This window comes from Malaclemys terrapin, chromosome 12 (genome assembly GCF_027887155.1).
Source record: "Malaclemys terrapin pileata isolate rMalTer1 chromosome 12, rMalTer1.hap1, whole genome shotgun sequence".
In the NCBI taxonomy this organism is placed as follows: Eukaryota; Metazoa; Chordata; order Testudines; family Emydidae; genus Malaclemys; species Malaclemys terrapin.
In genome coordinates, this window is record NC_071516.1 from 28,694,132 (window position 1) to 28,711,976 (window position 17,845).

The following is a 17,845-nucleotide window of genomic DNA, read 5'->3' on the forward strand; positions in this document are numbered from 1 at the left end:
CAGCGTGATAAATGAAAGGTACACATTTATTATTGAGGGGCTGAAAGGGAACTGGCTCCCAGCCCTACAGGGAGAGGGGAGGTGCATCTCCAGGGGGTAAGTCCTGCTCTCTGAGCCTGGGGGGGGGAGGGGGGTTCTCTTAGGAAGAAAGGGTGGGGGAGGTCTTATTAGAGACAGAAACTCCCCAGAAGAGGGGACTGGGTCAATCAGTAGGAGGGGCAGGAGGAATCCCCTGGGTCCTGCAGGCTGGGTCTCTCAGGAAGGGGAACTTGGGGATGGGGTGTCTCCCTAGGACATACAGGAGCAGGATCTTCCTGGGGGCTGGGCTGTCCCAGGAGAGGAAAGGGTCTTTCTAGCCCTGGGGTCTCCCAGCAGGGGACATGGGTGAGGGGAAGTTCCCAGGGAGGCATTGCTCCAGGTTGGCTGGGTCTCTCTGGGGGGGTTTCCCAGGGTGGGGAGCTTCCTGGGGAGCACTGCTCCAGGCAAGCTGGGTCTCCTGAGGAGGTCTGGGGGCACTGCATCACACAGTCTGGGTCTCTGGAGGAGGTTCTCCAGGGGGTGGGCACTGTACCAGGCCAGTTCTCTAGGGGGACTTGCAGGGAGTGGGAGGTCTCCCAGGGGGACCGGGTCTCTGGGGGGTTCCCCAGGGTTGGGGGGCAGTGCTCCAGGTGGGCCAGGTCTTGGAGGGGTTCCCCAAATGTGGGAGGGCACTGCTCCAGGCAGACCAAATCTATGGGGGGGCTTCCCCAGAGAGGTAGGGGGGCACTGCTCTGGGTAGGCCAGGTCTCGGGGGGGGGGCTTCCCCAGAGAGGTAGAGGGGCACTGCTCTGGGCAGGCTGGGTCTCTGCAGGGGGTTCCCCCAGTTAGGGGACATTACTCCAGATGGTTCCCCTGTGGATGGGGGGTACTGTTCCAGCCCGACAGGGTCTATGGTGGGGGGTCCCCACAGAGGTGGGGGGCACTGTCCCGGGCTGGCCGGGTCTCTCGGGGGGCCCCCCCGGGGTGGGAGGCACTGCTCCAGGCGGACCCGGTCGATGCTGGAGGCAGGTTCCCACAGAGGTGGGGGTGCACTGCTCCGGACGGTTCCCGCGGGGATGGGGGTGCACTGCTCCGGCTGGCCGGGTCTGAGGTGACGGGGGGAGCACTGTTCCGGACGGCTCCCCCAGCAATAGGGGGGTGCACTGCTCCAGCTGGCCGTTTCTGAGGTGGGGGGGGCCACTGCTCCGGCTGGCCGGGTCTGAGGTGAGGGGGGAGGCACTGCTCCAGACAGGTTGCCCACGGATGGGGGGGTGCACTACTCCGTCTGGCCGGGTCTGAGGTGGGGGGGCACTGCTCCGGCTGGCTGGGTCTGAGGTGGGGGGGGGGCACTGTTCCGGATGGCTCCCCCGGGGATGGGGGGGTGCACTACTCCGTCTGGCCGGGTCTCAAGTGGGGGGGGGCACTGCTCTGGCTGGCTGGGTCTGATTGGGGGGGACTGTTCCGGACGGCTCCCCCGGGGATAGGGGGGTGCATTGCTCCAGGCTGGCCGGGTCGGGGGGGGGCACTTCTCCAGGCTGGCCGGGTGTGGGGGGGGCACTGCTCCGGACGGCTCCCTCGGGGATGGGGGGGGTGGGGGTACTGCTCCGGGCTGGCCGGGTCGGGGGGGGGGGGGGAGTGCTCCGGACGGCTCCCTCGGGGATGAGGGTGACACTGCTCCGGGCGGCTGCAGCGGGAGGGTGGCGCAGCCTCCTGCCTCTGTGCGCGGCTGTTCCAGGAACCCTCCCCCGGCCGGCCGGGTTGCCTGGGGCGGCCCCGCGGCCGCCGAGCCCCAGTGCAGCGGAGGGAGGGGAGGCGCCCGGCGCGGAAGAGCCGCGGCTGTGCCTGGCGCTGCGGCGCCCCCGGGAGGTGCCGTGTCGGCCCCGCAGCCCGCCCGACCCGGCCCCGCAGCCCGCTACCTTCCAGCGCCTCGAATATCGTCTGCGCCATCTTGGAGCCGCGGCGGCCGGGCCCGAGCCGCCTGAACGGGCATTGTGGGAAGGGATTGGAGGGGCCGGGCCGGCCGCCAGGGGGAGCCTCGCGCCGGGGTTTGCAGGGGGTGGGCGTGGAGCATGAAATGGGGGGTAAATCCCCTGCGGAGGAGCTGGGGTGTCCCTATGGGGGGATGGGGTGTCCATATGGGGGGTAAGGCCCCTATGGGCGATGTGGTATCCATATGGGGTTAGAGCTCCTATGGGGAATGGGGTGCCCAGATGGGATGTCCAAATGTGGGGTAAAGGCCCGATGGGGATGTCTATAGGGAATAAAGCCCTTATGGGGGTGCTAGAGTATCTATATGTGGGTAAATATCCCACGGAGGGACGTAACTATGCCAACAGTACAGCTGAGCCGGCCAGGTGCAAGGACAAGTCATTGGTATTGACTGGTCACAGCCACAGAACAGCCCTAGATGTGAACAGCATGGACCGTTCAGTACCATTGAGTCAGAATTCAGAGCACTGAGCGGGAGCGAGCTCCGAGGGGTGCATTGCTATTGTGGTTACAATAGAGAACATCCACATTAGAGCACTGAAAGGCTCCAGACTCGTAGCCCTTTAAAAACCAGTTGCTTGGCAGAATGAAAACCCAATGGTTCATGCTGAAAACAGTTGAGAATGGTACCTTTGTATGAATTGGAGCCAGATACACACACAGGGATGCAAATAACCTTGTGGACATTTCCTCATCTGCCAAAGTTGGTGCCTTCCCTAATTTAAGATTTCTCGACTAAGTATACGATGCCATCAGCACAGGCCTGAATTCTAACCTGACTTGTTGAAATTGGTTTATTAATTTTACCAATAGCTGATGTACTGGTCTAACTATAAAAAGAAGAACAGGAGTACTTGTGGCACCTTAGAGACTAACAAATTTATTAGAGCATAAGCTTTCGTGGACTACAGTCCACTTCTTCGGCTGCATATAGAATGGAACATATAATGAGGAGATATATATACACACATACAGAGAGCATAAACAGGTGGGAGTTGTCTTACCAACTCTGAGAGGCCAATTAATTAAGAGAAAACAAACAAACAAAAAAAAACTTTTGAAGTGATAATCAAGCTAGCCGAGTACAGACAGCTTGATTATCACTTCAAAAGTTTTTTTTTTTTTTTTTTTTCTCTTAATTAATTGGCCTCTCAGAGTTGGTAAGACAACTCCCACCTGTTTATGCTCTCTGTATGTGTGTATATATATCTCCTCATTATATGTTCCATTCTATATGCATCCGAAGAAGTGGGCTGTAGTCCACGAAAGCTTATGCTCTAATAAATTTGTTAGTCTCTAAGGTGCCACAAGTACTCCTGTTCTTCTTTTTGCGGATACAGACTAACACGGCTGTTACTCTGAAACTGGTCTAACTATGGAGGCCTGGGTTACAACTCCATAGTTAAAGTTGAGTAAAGTAAGGGAAGTTGTGTGTGTAAAAACAAAGAATCTCTCCTCCACAAACACACAGCACTTTTTAAGAATGAATTTGCTGAGAATGTACATATAAACCTGTGAATTTGTTTGAGTTATAATTAATTAGAAACTTGGTCCTTTAAGCAATAGAGGGTCCTGTGGCACCTTTGAGACTAACAGAAGTATTATAATAATAATTAATGGAGATATCCCATCTCCTAGAACTGGAAGGGACCTTGACAGGTCATTGAGTCCAGCCCCCTGCCTTCACTAGCAGGACCAAGTACTGATTTTGCCCCAGATCCCCAAGTAGCCCCCTCAAGGATTAAACTCACAACCCTGGGTTCAGCAGGCCAATGCTCAAACCACTGAGCTATCCCTCCCCCTTGGGAGCATAAGCTTTCGTGGGTAAGAACCTCACTTCTTCAGATGCAAGAGATTCCTTTAAGGAATTTAGCATCTAATCAGTATTTTCTTTGGGTCAGAATTTTAAAGGTATTTAGGTGCCTAAAAATGCAGATAAGCATCTAGTGGGATTTTTTCAAAAGCACCCAGAGATCTAACTCCCAAAATCAATGGACGTTAGACCCCTAGGTACATTTGAAAATCCCACTAGGTGCCTATCTGCATCTTTAGGCACCTACATACCTTTAAAAAACAGGCCCGTTATCTTGAATGATCTTAAAAATGGAATAACAGACTTCAGAAGTTCCATATGGTTAAACATAACAGATCTTGTGCATAGGCTATATTTGAGGAAATTGAGGTATAAATAGGCTAAGGGTGGGATCCACAAATGTACTTAAATGCCTGAGTCCTGCTGTTAGGCGCCACTGCAATCCATAAAACTCCTGCTCATTCTCTAACCCTGTAGGTACCTAAATTTGCTCAGCACCTACGTTTTTATAGTACAAATCCCTAGATGCAGATGTTTCAGCCTCTAAGCATGCACACTGCAGCCCCATTCTAGAGATCCCACCCTAAGTGATCAGCAATTGTATCTAATTACTATAATTGTATTGGCTACAGACAAGCTCAAGATAACAACTCAGGTAATTTTTAATTGGAAAAAGAACAGGAGTACTTGTGGCACCTTAGAGACTAACACATTTATTAGAGCATAAGCTTTCGTGGACTACAGCCCACTTCTTCGGATGCATACCGAAGAAGTGGGCTGTAGTCCACGAAAGCTTATGCTCTAATAAATGTGTTAGTCTCTAAGGTGCCACAAGTACTCCTGTTCTTTTTGTGGATACAGACTAACACGGCTGCTACTCTGAAACTTTTAATTGGAGTCACTGTGATAGCCTATATAGTTTAACCGCCCCTCCTCTACAGCTAATTGACATTCAACAAGTCTACTGGTTGTAATGACTCAGTCGAGTGAGACTGGACATGTGTGTCAAAAGTTCTCATTGGTAGATTAAGACCCAGCTTCTATGGCTGCATATTAGCTTGGATGTCAGTGCTTGAAATAATAACTACTATGCCCTCTAGTGATAGCATGAAGGGAACTACAACCACCAAAGAGCATTAATCATAATTGTGGTTACTGCATCATGTCATTACAGGGCAGAGCTAAGGTTGTTTGGGTGTCTTAACTGTGCATTTCTTATCTTAACACGTTTGGGTTTCTTTTAAGTTTAACCTTAATTCTGAATAATGCTAAGATTTATAATGCTTGGTTTTGGGATAAGTACAGCATCCCTGTAATGTTATTTACCCCTAACTAATACATACATTCTCAACCTTGGTTCTATTTTAACATAGTTTGTTGTCCATGAATGATATAGGAGATCTCAAACTGCTTCATTTTGCAGACCACTTTGTGAAAAACCCAGCTTCCCTCCCACCACCCATCCCCCACTGCTTCTTTCTCAAAATATTTCAGTATGCTGGCCACCAGGAAGGACCCTTCAGGCTACAGCTTAACCATTTAGAGTCAAATGCTGGTCCTGTTGAAGTCACTGGTAAAAGTCCCAGCGGCCTTAATAGGACCAGCATTTGGCCCTTAGTGGAGGGATGTCCAACAAAGCACTAACAAGTGATGCAGTGACGGCTTCCAAGGAGCTCAAGAACAGTATCAGCTACATTTACTGATAGTAAAAATAGATACCCAGGACTAGAATACTTGCTGATGTGTGTATTTTCCCCATTGAACAGAAATTGCTTGTTGGTTCAATTCAAGCAGTAAAAAACGGCAGTTATAGAGAGAGGATGACAAATGTTCAACCTGAGAACTAAATATGATCTCTTTAAGAATCCTGAAATGATTATATTTGGCCCTCTGGCTGCACTTTGGGTGTTCCTACTTTAGGCCCCATTTACATGATAAATGTTGCCACTTTTAACAGTTTGTTTTAAGAGTTTATAACTTTTTGAATCTCAGCATTTACTAAAAAGAACAGGAGTACTTGTGGCACCTTAGAGACTAACAAATTTATTAGAACATACTAGTCTCTAAGGTGCCACAAGTACTCCTGTTCTTTTTGCGGGACTCCTGCCTTTTAGAAGGACGCTAAACTCTCTTACATCAGGCCACAAACCCATCACTAAGTGGCAGAAGTTAGGAAGAGACTTCCTTTGGCACAGGTTATTCCCATCATGCCCAGCACAAGGTTTCTGTGCTGTCCCCTGAGCGACTGGTACTTGGCCAGGTCAGACACAGGGCACGAGCCTGGGGCACCGCAGCCCGACCCTCCCCGGCCATGCCTGTGGCCCAGCAGCGGCTGTGCTGGTGGGATGGGCCGGGGACCCCAGTGGCTGTGACACGCCTTAGGATCCAGGTATGGAGCGCCAAGCTCCCACCTCCAGCGCCGCAAGACAGCGAAAGATCCACCCCGCTGGCTGCCAGCCAGCCAGAGCAACAACCCACACTGAAAGAGGGTAGTTTCTGCTCTGGCCAATAGCAACAGACCTGGAGGTGGGGACAATCTGTGATTGGCTGCAGTATAGGGACCTTTTCGCAATCGCAAGATCACTTTCGATATCTCCGCCTTGAAGGGGCAGGGCAGCGCCTCCCATTAGTCAGGAGGTTTGATGGACAGTTGAGGCAGCCTATGCGAGTGTGATGGACTGAGCCCGCTCTGTGCTGATGCGGAACCTCTCCTTGGTGGCGTCTGCTTTCCGCACGGACCCTGTTTACCGGTTTTCCCATTGGCTCTGTGCGCTACCGAAGCGGCCCCCCGGTTGGAACGTCGCGGCAATGGGGGCCCAGGCGCTGCTCAAGACCCTGCTTTACACCGTCAACTCCCTGCTGCAGCAGCGCAGATACCGCGCGGCGCTGGCCGTGCTCAAGGGCTTCCGGAACGGAGCGGTGTAAGCCGGGGCACCCTTGTACCTCCTGCCGTACCACGGTGCGGGGCCCTGCTCCCCCTCCCCGGGCTGTGCCTGTGCGGGGGAGGAGCTCCCTCTCCGGGCTGTATCTGTGAGAGGGGCGCTCTCCCCTCCGCGGATGTGGATCTCAATTTTTTTATCTAAAGCCCAGCAAATCTGCAGATATCCATGGATCATTTTTGCAGATCAGATACAAATTTTGTATCTGTGCAGGGCTCTATAGATGCATTCATAACCTTTTTTTTTTTTTGTAAAGTGGCTAATGCCCTTTTTCAAGTGCTCAGAGCTAGGATTTCTTTCTTTATTTTAGTTGAGGTTGTTTGGTTTTATTCCCATTTGGAATGTGTTATGTCTGATTACCTTCGTTATTTTTAAGTTACAGTTTCTTAGCCTGTGGCTGTTTGGCTGTAAATACTGTATAAATAAAAAATAAAGCTACCGACCCATTGATTGAATTATCAGGCAATGTACTGAAATTGGCTTAAGCTGAACAACCAATGACTTGTGGTTTATTTCCACTATAATATAAGGATTAAAAGATCAGTAGTTGGCTTACAGTAATAAAAAGCCTCTGAAAACATTGTGTATGCATATAATAATTTTTCTCTTGCAGCTATGGAGCAAAGATCCGTGCCCCCCATGCTCTGGTGATGACCTTTCTCTTCAAGAGTGGAAGGTATAGACAGCTCTTCCTTTCTAGCATTCTCTGTAAGGATGAGAGCATGCTACAGCCATCCATCTTTTAAAAGTGAACCCTTTGAAAATACCAGACATGTTCAGATCAAATACTTGTTTTCATAACTAAATGGGAAAATCTCAGTGTGACTTTTTAAAAATGCAAATGACAAGCAGAATGCAGCCTGTTGTTTCAGAGGTTCAGGAAGCTGATATCTCTAGCGCTGAGCTAGGCCTTGGTTATACAGTATTGGGGATTTTTTCCAGAGGGCCAGTCACCATTACAACTAGGGCGGACAAGGGGAACTGCCATTAGCCCCAGTGGGGCTTACCTTGTTTCAAGCAGGGTTAAACTGCACCAGTGCAAATTGTGTAGACAAAGAAAGCCACCGGGTGGTTTTGCTGATGCAGCTGCTCCAATGGCTGGCTGTCGATTTCTGGTATAATGGTGTACACAGAGACCTAGACTGGATTCTGATCAGTGACCTAGCAGTGAAATGAGCCATCCTCACAGCTTTGTTTTTGTTGAGTCCATTCAGAAAAGAAAAGTATTACAGTAGTGTCTACGGCCTAACCAAGAATAGGCCCCATTGTGCCAGGTCCTGTACACACAGTGGTAGATTCTTCTTGACCCAAAAACCTTAGTCTAAGTAGACAAGGTACCAGCAGAGTGAACAATGTGATGATCACATTATTGCTTTACTAACGTTTGTTTGTTCCTTTGCTCAGTTTAAGAGAGAAACTGAAAGCGATTGCTCAGGCCACATACACTCATTCCCGAAACCTGGCGTATTTTGTGTTCACTTACAAGGGGCTGATGGCGCTGCAATCCCGACTACAGGGAAAGAACTTTCAGTTGCACTCCTTCGTGGCAGCCTGTGTTGGGGGCTGGTTAGTGTTTGGTGAAAACAATCATATCAACAGCCAGGTAAACAAATGTATTTGTGGAGTTTGATCTTTCTGACCTTGTCAAAAAACATCATCATGTTGTGTACCAGCTAGTTTGACTAGGATTTAAAAAACAAAAAGAGACTGATGCTGTAATGTGATATGGCCACTCTTCATATATAGCTCACTTACTGTCAAAGCCTAGAGGAAAACAGTTTGCATCAGTGGGTAGTGCACACAGCATTGGGAGCCAGGGGACCTGCCTTGTATTCCCAGTTCTGCCACTGACTCGTTGGACGTGCACAAACTTGCACTGGTTTAACTGAAGCTGTGTTTTGAAACTGATATAGCTGAACTGCCACAGAACTCTCTTTGAACACGCTTAATTTGATTTAAACCTGCCTTATATTTGTTTAACTGACGTAGTAAAATGTACAGTTTCAGGTTATACCAATATTAGTGGTATGAAACTGATATGTGTGCCCATGCAGTTTATCTAAATTGGATTTTAAAATGAAGATGCAGAGCCAATTGACTGAGCTCTTTCACGCCACCTTGTGAAGTGTATTAGCAGCAGAATCTACTGCTAATACAACTGATCTTCCAAGTGATAGATGTTGTACCAGATGAAACCTATTGCTCAGCAGAACTAGAGTGCCAATCATGTTAGGAGGATACAAACACACACTACAACGTTGAAGACAATTAGCTAGTAAACTATGGTCCGCTATTAACCTTTTCTGTCTTTAACTTCCAAGTTGCTTGATTTGGTCAGATTTGCTAGCCATGTTACTAGACTAATATTCCTTGGGTTTTCTCTTTATGTAGATAAACATGTACCTGCTGTCTCGTATTCTGTTTGGCTTGTCCCGACTGGCAGTGGAGAAAGGTTATATCCCAGAACCCAAGCAGGACCCTTTCCCGATCTTTGCTGCTGTGACTTGGGGGATTGTTCTGTGGCTCTTTGAATATCATCGGCACACTCTCCAACCTTCTCTGCAGTCTTCCATGACTTACCTGTATGACGACAGTAATGTATGGCACGACATTTCTGACTTCCTCATTTATAACAAAAGCAACGCTCAAAAGTAATTTGCTAATGCCCAGCGATCTTTGAATAATGGCACATTCCAGCAACAACAGGGAAAGGATTTTCTGCTGCCCTTGATTGACGCACTTTTTATTATTAGGATCTGTCCGACAAATTTCCCTCTTGTTTCTTGGCCAAAATGTTGTGAGTAACCTAATGATATTTTCTTGACTCTCTATTAGCCACACAGGGACTCCATAGAAACCTGTCCCAGTGCCACAACGAGAGCAAAATGTTCCTGGATTAATTTGATTTCAAAAAGGCTTTTCTACAAGAGACCTTATGTTCCCTACATTGTAATAGTTAATTACTTTTAAAGAATGCACTGATTTTAAACACAGCTCGAAAGTAAACTGTGACTATTGTTTATATGACACTGAAACAAAATATGCAGTAGGGGACTAATGGAATGCTTATGTGCTAGAAATGCCTCTCACGACCACTGTGTTAGCAGAGGAAAGAATGCAGTGATTTCTAGCCATACCTCTCTATATGTTGGGTCTTTTTGTGAGCTGATATATTTATCTATCTTCTGCTGTGTCATGTCAGAAGAAGGTACTGATTTCTGTGACGTATTGGAAATCCAGACTAAACAAGCTGTTTCTTCAGTGAGTTTTCTGTGCAGTTTGCCACCGCGTAGATAATAGGATGTTCACACTTAAAAGCATTGGGCTTCTTTGGGACAGACATGGTACGTCATGCTTTGAATCCCCATTTATACTCAGTCTTTGTCATTCCTTTGGATTATCTAATGCAGGATGTTTCATTAATTATTCCCCCTATTTAATTACAGCACCTTTTTATTTCTGTGCCTTGGACTATGAATTCCGTACAGTAGAGAAAACTAACCAAATCCATTGTAATAAGATTTTTACAAGTGAGGGATTAAAAAGAGGTTGAGCCCATCGTGTGCAAATCCATGGTGTTACTTTTCCCTCCTGTCCCCTGGAAGGAGACTATATCCATGTAAATTGAAGCTATCATTGATCCCAGCCAAAAGGTTAACATTTTACATTGGACCTATCAAGAACACTCCTTTAATTGTTCAAACTAATAGATCATATGCTGAATACTTGAGTTGGACCGGTGATCAGTATTTCATATGATTCATGCATTTATGGTTTGCAAGAGTTAGTGACTAGTTCTGATATTTTTCTATATAAAATCTATCATTCAAATAAAAATCACAAAGTTTCACTTTTTTTTAAATTTCCCAAATTACAGGCTAATTCTTGCTTCTTTAAAATCACTATCTTCATCTACATAGGGGGCTGATATCTTTGCTTTGCTTATGTTTTGTCAGCAGAATGCTGCACTTGAATTGGAATTAAAGTGTCTTTGATAATGTTCAGAGTTCTTAGTGTAGCAAAACATGCAATCTTTTTTCTAACTCCTTGTGTGATGATATTTTTGACAAGATTTCAGAAAATCTCTTCCGAATTTATGACCTGACAGCTATGGTATAATTGACCAAAATCTTCAGAAAAAAATTCTCAGGTTTATAAATTACCAGTGGTTGCCTCATTAATTACATACACTTGTATAACAAGACACGAAGACAGCCACCTACGTGAGCTGTGTCGTTAGAAGTCGATAACTTCTTGATTCTGTAAGACTTAACTTCTCAGTGTAAAAGCCATGCTTATCCCCCCTAAAAAATGTGAACTAAATTTCTGTTGGTGATAATTATATCAGATCTGAAGCTCTGTAGTTACCTGCCAGACACTTGTAGTTGAGTGTTAAGCTGTTCAGCTGGTCATTTTTATGCTCTGACATTAACTCCATCTCTTTCATGACTGCATAACCAAACTGCTGTCAGTTACAGTTTTAGCAGCATCCCAGCAGTACCTGCAAAAATCCCTTCTCCCAAGGAATCTATCGCTAATTTCACTTTCATGGTAAATCATATCTGAGACTCAAACCATCTGCAGCTTTGATTCACAGAGCTAGCTGCTGCCATCAGAAACCAAACTGGAATTATGTAGAACTTGCTACTGTGGTGAATCAGTGGCCGTTAGCTGTGCTTTTTAAAGACAGTTGTTTTCCTGCTCCGTGTGGGTAGGATATTAGGCTGCAAGTCTCTCCCTTTTCCAGGGAAGTAATTGGAACAATTCTTCATTGGTATCAGCACACATCACTCTTACTAAAGCCAGCTAGATGGCGATGAAGCCCTTATGCCACTGATGTGACAGAACAATACCAGTGTGTAATTGGGAAGTGAACTAGAAGTAATTTGTCTGTCTGTTGCAGACTTCTGAATACATATGTTACATTCATTCCCCCCACCCTCACCCCACTGTATTGTCTGGGGAGTTCAGTCTTCTGTTTGTGTTCTTCCTTTTATTAGCATTAAAACCAAACAGCAATAAGGAGATAGTTGTGAAACCATCTGCAAAACAGCCAGCCACCCAAGAATGAGAAAGAGAGACCCTGTTTTTCCAGTCCTGATCTCTGTAAATCAAAATACATGAAAACAATTCATGTTTATCACAACCCAAAGTTGGATTGTTGCTTCTAACCAGGGGCAAAATTATGTGAGGCACTTACCACCTCATTCACCATGATGTCAGGGAAGGCTCAGCACTGTGTGGGATGAGACCTTGGTTTGCTCGAACTCCCTTGCAAACAAAGCAGGTGGGTGTATCTCTGGGATATCAATGTGCAGAACAAAGAGACAGAAGCCAGAGGACATTTTAAATGTGATACTTGAACACTTTTCAAAGTTGGCTCAAATCTTCTTCCCCAAATTGGTTCAAACCATAAAGAAAACTAAACATCTGAGCCATCTAAATGCTCAGGAAAACCAAATATCCTAACAGTACGTGATTTAACAATGTTTTCACAGATCAAGCTTTCTGTGAAGAATGCTTCCATTGACCTAGTTACTGTTGCAGAGGGAGGTAGTGTTCCTACACCGATGGGAAAAATCCCTTCCACATGAGTATAGGCTGTGTCTACACTATGAGGTTATGCCAGAATAATTACAGTCCTGGGGTTATGCCAATATAACCCCATAATGTAGACGTGGCGTTAATATTGCAGAGGGATGTCTTCAGGGTTTGTATATGCGAGTAGGGGAGCAATCTAAATGGATTCAGGATATTTCAGTGACTTTATGCCACTGACAACATATCTGGTCCTTGGATAGTACAGTACCTAGGGCAGAAGGGCGTTTCTGAAGGGGAAGATCTCTGCTTGTCAGTTGTCACTTTAGATCTTGCCACTTTAGAGGCAGGAGAGAATTCTGAGAAGTGCTTACAAACATTGCAATTGTTGTAACGTGCTGTGTGCATAGCATGTTGATATACTAACTACTAACTAGCATGAGTATCTATCCAATTACTAAACATATACATAAAGAGCCGGATCTTCTGGAATGGCCAAAGAGCACAGGTCAGAGGGTGGTGTGGAAAGGAGGCCTGGTCGTAGCGCTGTATGAATTTCTATCCCCTAGCCCTCTGTGTTAGAGCAGACCTTAAACTGCTCTAACAAACTCGAGCCTTGTTGCAGTGGCCACAAGAGGCCAAAAACAGAGCCCAGAATCAGCAGCCATGTTCCCTTTTCTCCAGCCACAGCCCTCCATCAACTCTACACTACCTGAGAATCACCCCTACACTCAAGTGATCCTTCTGGGCCAAGTAAGCCACCCTCGTGGGAGGCTTACACTGGTAATGCAGGCAAAAATAGCCACGTAGCGGGCTGGGGCTGGGCCCTGAAAACTGGTGATATGGGTGAGTCTCAGAGACAGGGCTCCAGCCCGAGCAGGAACATCTACACTGCTATTTTTAACCCTGTAGCACACACCGGAGTCAGTTGACACAGGCACTGAGACACACTGGGGTCTTTGCAGTGTAGACATGCCCTAAATGACCCAGAGTGTAATATTGGTCAGCTTCTGACAATCTCCTAAAAAAGGTGGTAAATACAAGTTCTGCCAGGGGAAGCAGCTGGGAAAGCCACCTCCCAAACTGATGTAGTAGTTCCAGCAAAATAGGACTGTGACAGCTCCGCACAATCCATATGATAATCCAGTTAGCTAGAGAACACGTTAGCAAGCCACTGAAACCAGAGTGTAGAGCAGCAACCTAAATAATAATTGTGTTTGTAGGACATCTGTACTCCAATGCCTTTGAGGCATTTTGCACAAAGAAACCCTCGAACATAAGTGAAACTTCTTTTTTTTTTTTTTCTGTATTCGTGACGTTGTGGCAAGAGCTTTGGTAAATAGCATTGTAAAGCTTAGTTTAAAGGGGGCTCAGCTGGGAACATTGAGAATAAATAGCCTGCTAAACCAGGATTCTGTCTTTCTTCAAGGTGCACATTTGAACAATGAGGATAATTAACCATTGGAACAACTTACCTAGGAATATGATGGATTCTCCAGTTCTTTAAATAGTTAATTCAAGATTGGATATCTTAAAAAATACAGTTATGCTCCATTTTGATGCCAGTAGTAACTGAACTTGATGCAGGCATGACTGGGTGAACGCCTCTGGCCTGTGTTATCCAGGAGGTCACAGGAGAGGATCATAATGGTCCCTTCTGACCTTAAAATCTACAAACCTAACAGCCCTGGGCTGGCGGATGGTATGCAAGGTTCAAAGCTCCTGGAAACAGCTGTGGGACCCAGCCCGTTAGGAGTTCTGAATGTTAAAGTGAGGTCCTGTAACCAGATGCATTTGCTGGCAGGTAGCTAGGGCAGGGATCAGAGCAGTGTAGTTTAGAAATCTGCTCTTATTGGAGATGTCTGAAATGTTGATAACAGTACTAGGCATTTTCTCATCCCCGTTAGACTCTAGGACCTTTGATGAATCAAGACACTTAGTCTCTCTGGTCAATATTAGCAAAGGTCCTGAGGCACCTAAACCCCAGACTGAGATGCCACAGCAATCCACAAAATCCCCACTCAGCTGCCGCCTAACCCTGCAGGTAGCTAAACTCACCTGGTGCCTACATTTCTGCTCTATAAGTGCCCTTAGCACCTATGTTTCGGCCTCTGAGCACGCACACTGCCTTACAGTAGGGAACCAGAGGCCCACCTCCCATCTAAGCCCCAGTGTGATCCACAAGCCAGGGGAAGACAGGCATTCCCCTACCTATCTTGTCTGCAGGGCTGATCCATGCCCACCTACTGGATCAGACCCAGCTCAAAATGTGGACAGAGGAGGAGGTAGTCATGGGGTTTCCCTTATAGCTTTCAGCCTAGTGGTTAGAGCACTGAGCTGGGATGGGGAGGCTGGTCCAATCCCCCCTCTGTCTGATGGGGAGAAAGGATTTGAACAGGGGTTTCCCACCTCTCAGGAGAGTGCTCAGACAAGTGGGCTGTGGGAGACTCTGGGCTGGGGCTTCCTCAGTCTCTCCTGTTGAAGCTATTCCACTTCGGATACAGAATTAACTAATCGTAGGAGCAGGGCGACTGGGCCCATCTTGCTCCCATGGGGCACCCTAACCCCGGACGACAGATTCATTCTCTCTCTGCCCCAATGACACCGAAGTCCCTTTGTGGATCTGGGCCTCAACTGCACAAGTATAAAATGGGCATAATAGCTGTGTCCTAGCTTGCAAGGGTGCTGGGAAAATGAATGCATTAAATATCAAGAGGCACTCTGGTACTGTGGTGATGGGGCCAGGTTAGTACCATGGACTGATTCAGTGAGCAGGGCTCTTTGGTGTGTGTAGGTCTGCATCCCTCCAGTTAAGTATCTGGGAACACAAGAGTAGCTGTATCACTTCAGATCATGCATCTAGCTCAGTGTCAGACTCCAGTAGCGGCCAATGCCGGATGCTTCAGAGGAAAGGCAAACAAAAAACCCACAGACACAAAACAAAGCTCAACAACTGATAGTGCATAAAGCCAATTGTGGTGCAAAAGGGGGTGGGAAGATTCCTTCCTGGTCCTGCAAGTGATCTGCTGGGGCCCCGACAGATGAGATTTAATCGTTTTATTTTACCCTGCAAAGCTACAAATGTTATGAACGTTTTAGAATCAACAGGCAGGTTCATCTTCTCCCTATGGTGTGGAAAGGGAGGGGAGGGAGGTTCATTTTGCCTTGATACAGACACAAAGGAGGTGCAGAGATGGGTTTCATTTCCATCCATCACAATGGTGCAAGGAAGACAGGAAAGGGGCAGGTTCATCTTCCCTCTGTGACCTTAAAGATTGAGAACGGGAATATACAATTATTCCTTCCTCGCTCCCTATTTTCATGCCCGAGTTTGCTGCAGTTGCAGTTTGGGATTCATTCACTCATTAGTGTGGATTTTCTTTGCAATGTTGTAATTCATAAAAATCCCAGATAACTTGCACAGCCACCTCTCATGTACAATTATAGCCTCCTTGTGCAACGACAAGGCAGTGCGTTGTTAAAAAGACACTGCCCTCATTTCCCTGGGTCTGCCGCTCTGTCTGTCCCAAAGGTTAAACGGCTCTTCTCACCCTGAATAAACTGCCACATGGATTTGAAAATAAACTTTTTAATTCCACTTGGCATTTCTGAGCTTCCTGCTGCTGGATCTGCCTGGCTGGGGAAATGACATCTTTTGTGGCACTAGCAGCAACAGCTGGTGCACCAGCTGTGCCCCAAAACTGCATGTTCAGATCACTGTAAGAAAGTTACAGAGCCTCCTGCAGGAAAGGAGATGCACTCTTGCCATTCCACTTTGCCCTAGTTTTTCCCATATGGAAAAAACGTTAATTAATGTGCATACATGTGGTCTAACGGTTGCCTGTTCTTTGCTGTAGCCAAATCCTGTGCTGAGATCTGCAGAGAATTTGTCCTGTAGCATTTACATAGCACATTGCAAACTGTAATTCAACTGCCTCACACCCCTTGAGGTAGGGAAGTGTTGCTATGCCCCCTTTATTGCTGAGGTAATTGAGACAAAGGGAGGTTAAGTGACTTGTCAAAGGCCACAGAGTAAGTCACTGCTATGGCTAGGATTAAGAATCCCTCTAAGACCCAGCTCTGTGCTCAGTCCATTAGACCACACCAGCTCTCCTTCTGTTGCATTATTCCCACCATGAAAGTGCTGAGCACAGAGTCCTAAAGCATGAAGCCTGTTACGCAAGAACAGTGGACTTGCATAGGCTCTATTCTAGACCAGCAGTCCAGGAATTAACTTATCTCTTGGTAGTCTCCTGCCTCCCACCTCCCAGCCATGGAAAAGGTTGGAGTTAAAGAGGCAGGGCTCCAGCCTAAGGGCTCGGGCAGGAGCGAAGGGCCAAGACCAAAGCCTTTCTTGGTAGTCAGTGTGTGGGCAAGTGGCAAGCTGCTCTGCCTGCAGTGTTAAAATACAGCTCCTGAAGCACATTGTGACATGGTTTAACATGCTGTCATGCCTGAGCCCTAGCTAAATTAGAACCTGTCTGAGCCTAGATGGGACTCCACCTGACTTATTAGGAGCCAGATTTCAAACACAGCTCCCTTCTCTGTACAGATGGGGCACGGCTCCAGCTCACAGTGGTAAGGCTGGTTTTGTTTTAACCCAACTGGCTTTTCCTGTGTTTGCATCAAAACCCTTTCTTGTTTGCAATCAGGCAGCAGGTGCAGTTGACTATTTGCTTTGTGTGACAGCACAGTCCTTACAAGGTTTAGAAACCTGCTATACCTCTGCATTTTTCAATCCCATGTTCTTGGTCCTGAGTGGTCTTTAGTGCAGATGTCACTGTATTAACTAGGGCACTGCCCTCCCAAAGTGCTATCAGGGCTCTGTAATGCACTCGGACCTCCAGCAATGGACAAGCCTCTCTGCCAAGAGCCCACTTCAGTGCACGCCTAAGGTTTCCAGTACAATCTTGCTCAGCCTGTAGTTAAGATCCCTGTATACTAGGCAAGCTAGTTTTACGGCTTCCTTTGTCCTCCTCTTCCTGAGTTAGCCATGAACCAGTACTCCCAGATAGTGATAGAGGCTCATTATGCTGGTGATGGGTAGGTCCCTCTTTCAGATGAGAGAGAAGAAGAAGGGGATTCTGACCACTGATGGTCAGTAAAAATCCCATGGTGCTTTTTGCAGGAGTGGGGGTGAACCCTCCTATCTTAGTCATATTCCAATTGAGATTATTACATTTTGCCTCCTTAAAATCACCTTTGCAGTCTTTTAGAGACCATATTTTTTCACTTTTCCTCCTAAATTCTCATGTAGCGTGGCTGTGCACTATCAAATAGCTGCCACGTTCCATACCAGAGGCAACTGTGTTCCAGTGAGTCTGGCCTGCATTTTATAAAACACTTTGGGATTCTTTCATGTATAAGCCTTTATGTCTCTATAAGTTATTACAATTCCAGGGAAGCTACAATTCATAAATATGCTTTCCAGTTCATTTCTTTTTTAATTTAGCCTTCTTGCTAAACGGCTTATCAGCTTCCTACACATTAGCAGGCACACGGAGGGAACGTTGCTATCTATGCCATGTTTTGTGGGTGTATTACCAGA

General features: G+C 46.8%; 2 protein-coding genes across 2 annotated transcripts in view; one reads left to right on the plus strand and one right to left on the minus strand.

Annotated features, from left to right (window-relative positions):
• Positions 1 to 1,989, minus strand: part of ZNF341 (zinc finger protein 341) — a 28,574-nt gene extending 26,585 nt beyond the window's left edge. Inside the window, exon 1 of the mRNA XM_054046543.1 lies at positions 1,935 to 1,989. Within this exon, the coding sequence (XP_053902518.1) occupies positions 1,935 to 1,965 (31 nt within the window). The 5' untranslated portion in view covers positions 1,966 to 1,989. The remainder of the gene's footprint in view (positions 1 to 1,934) is intronic.
• Positions 1,990 to 6,517: 4,528 nt separating this feature from the next.
• PXMP4 (peroxisomal membrane protein 4) lies at positions 6,518 to 13,709 on the plus strand. Its single transcript, XM_054046168.1, has 4 exons — positions 6,518 to 6,741; positions 7,373 to 7,435; positions 8,164 to 8,362; positions 9,151 to 13,709. Exons 1-4 carry the CDS (start codon positions 6,518 to 6,520, stop codon positions 9,412 to 9,414), a joined length of 750 nt encoding a protein of 249 aa, XP_053902143.1. The 3' UTR covers positions 9,415 to 13,709.
• Positions 13,710 to 17,845: the final 4,136 nt, after the last annotated feature.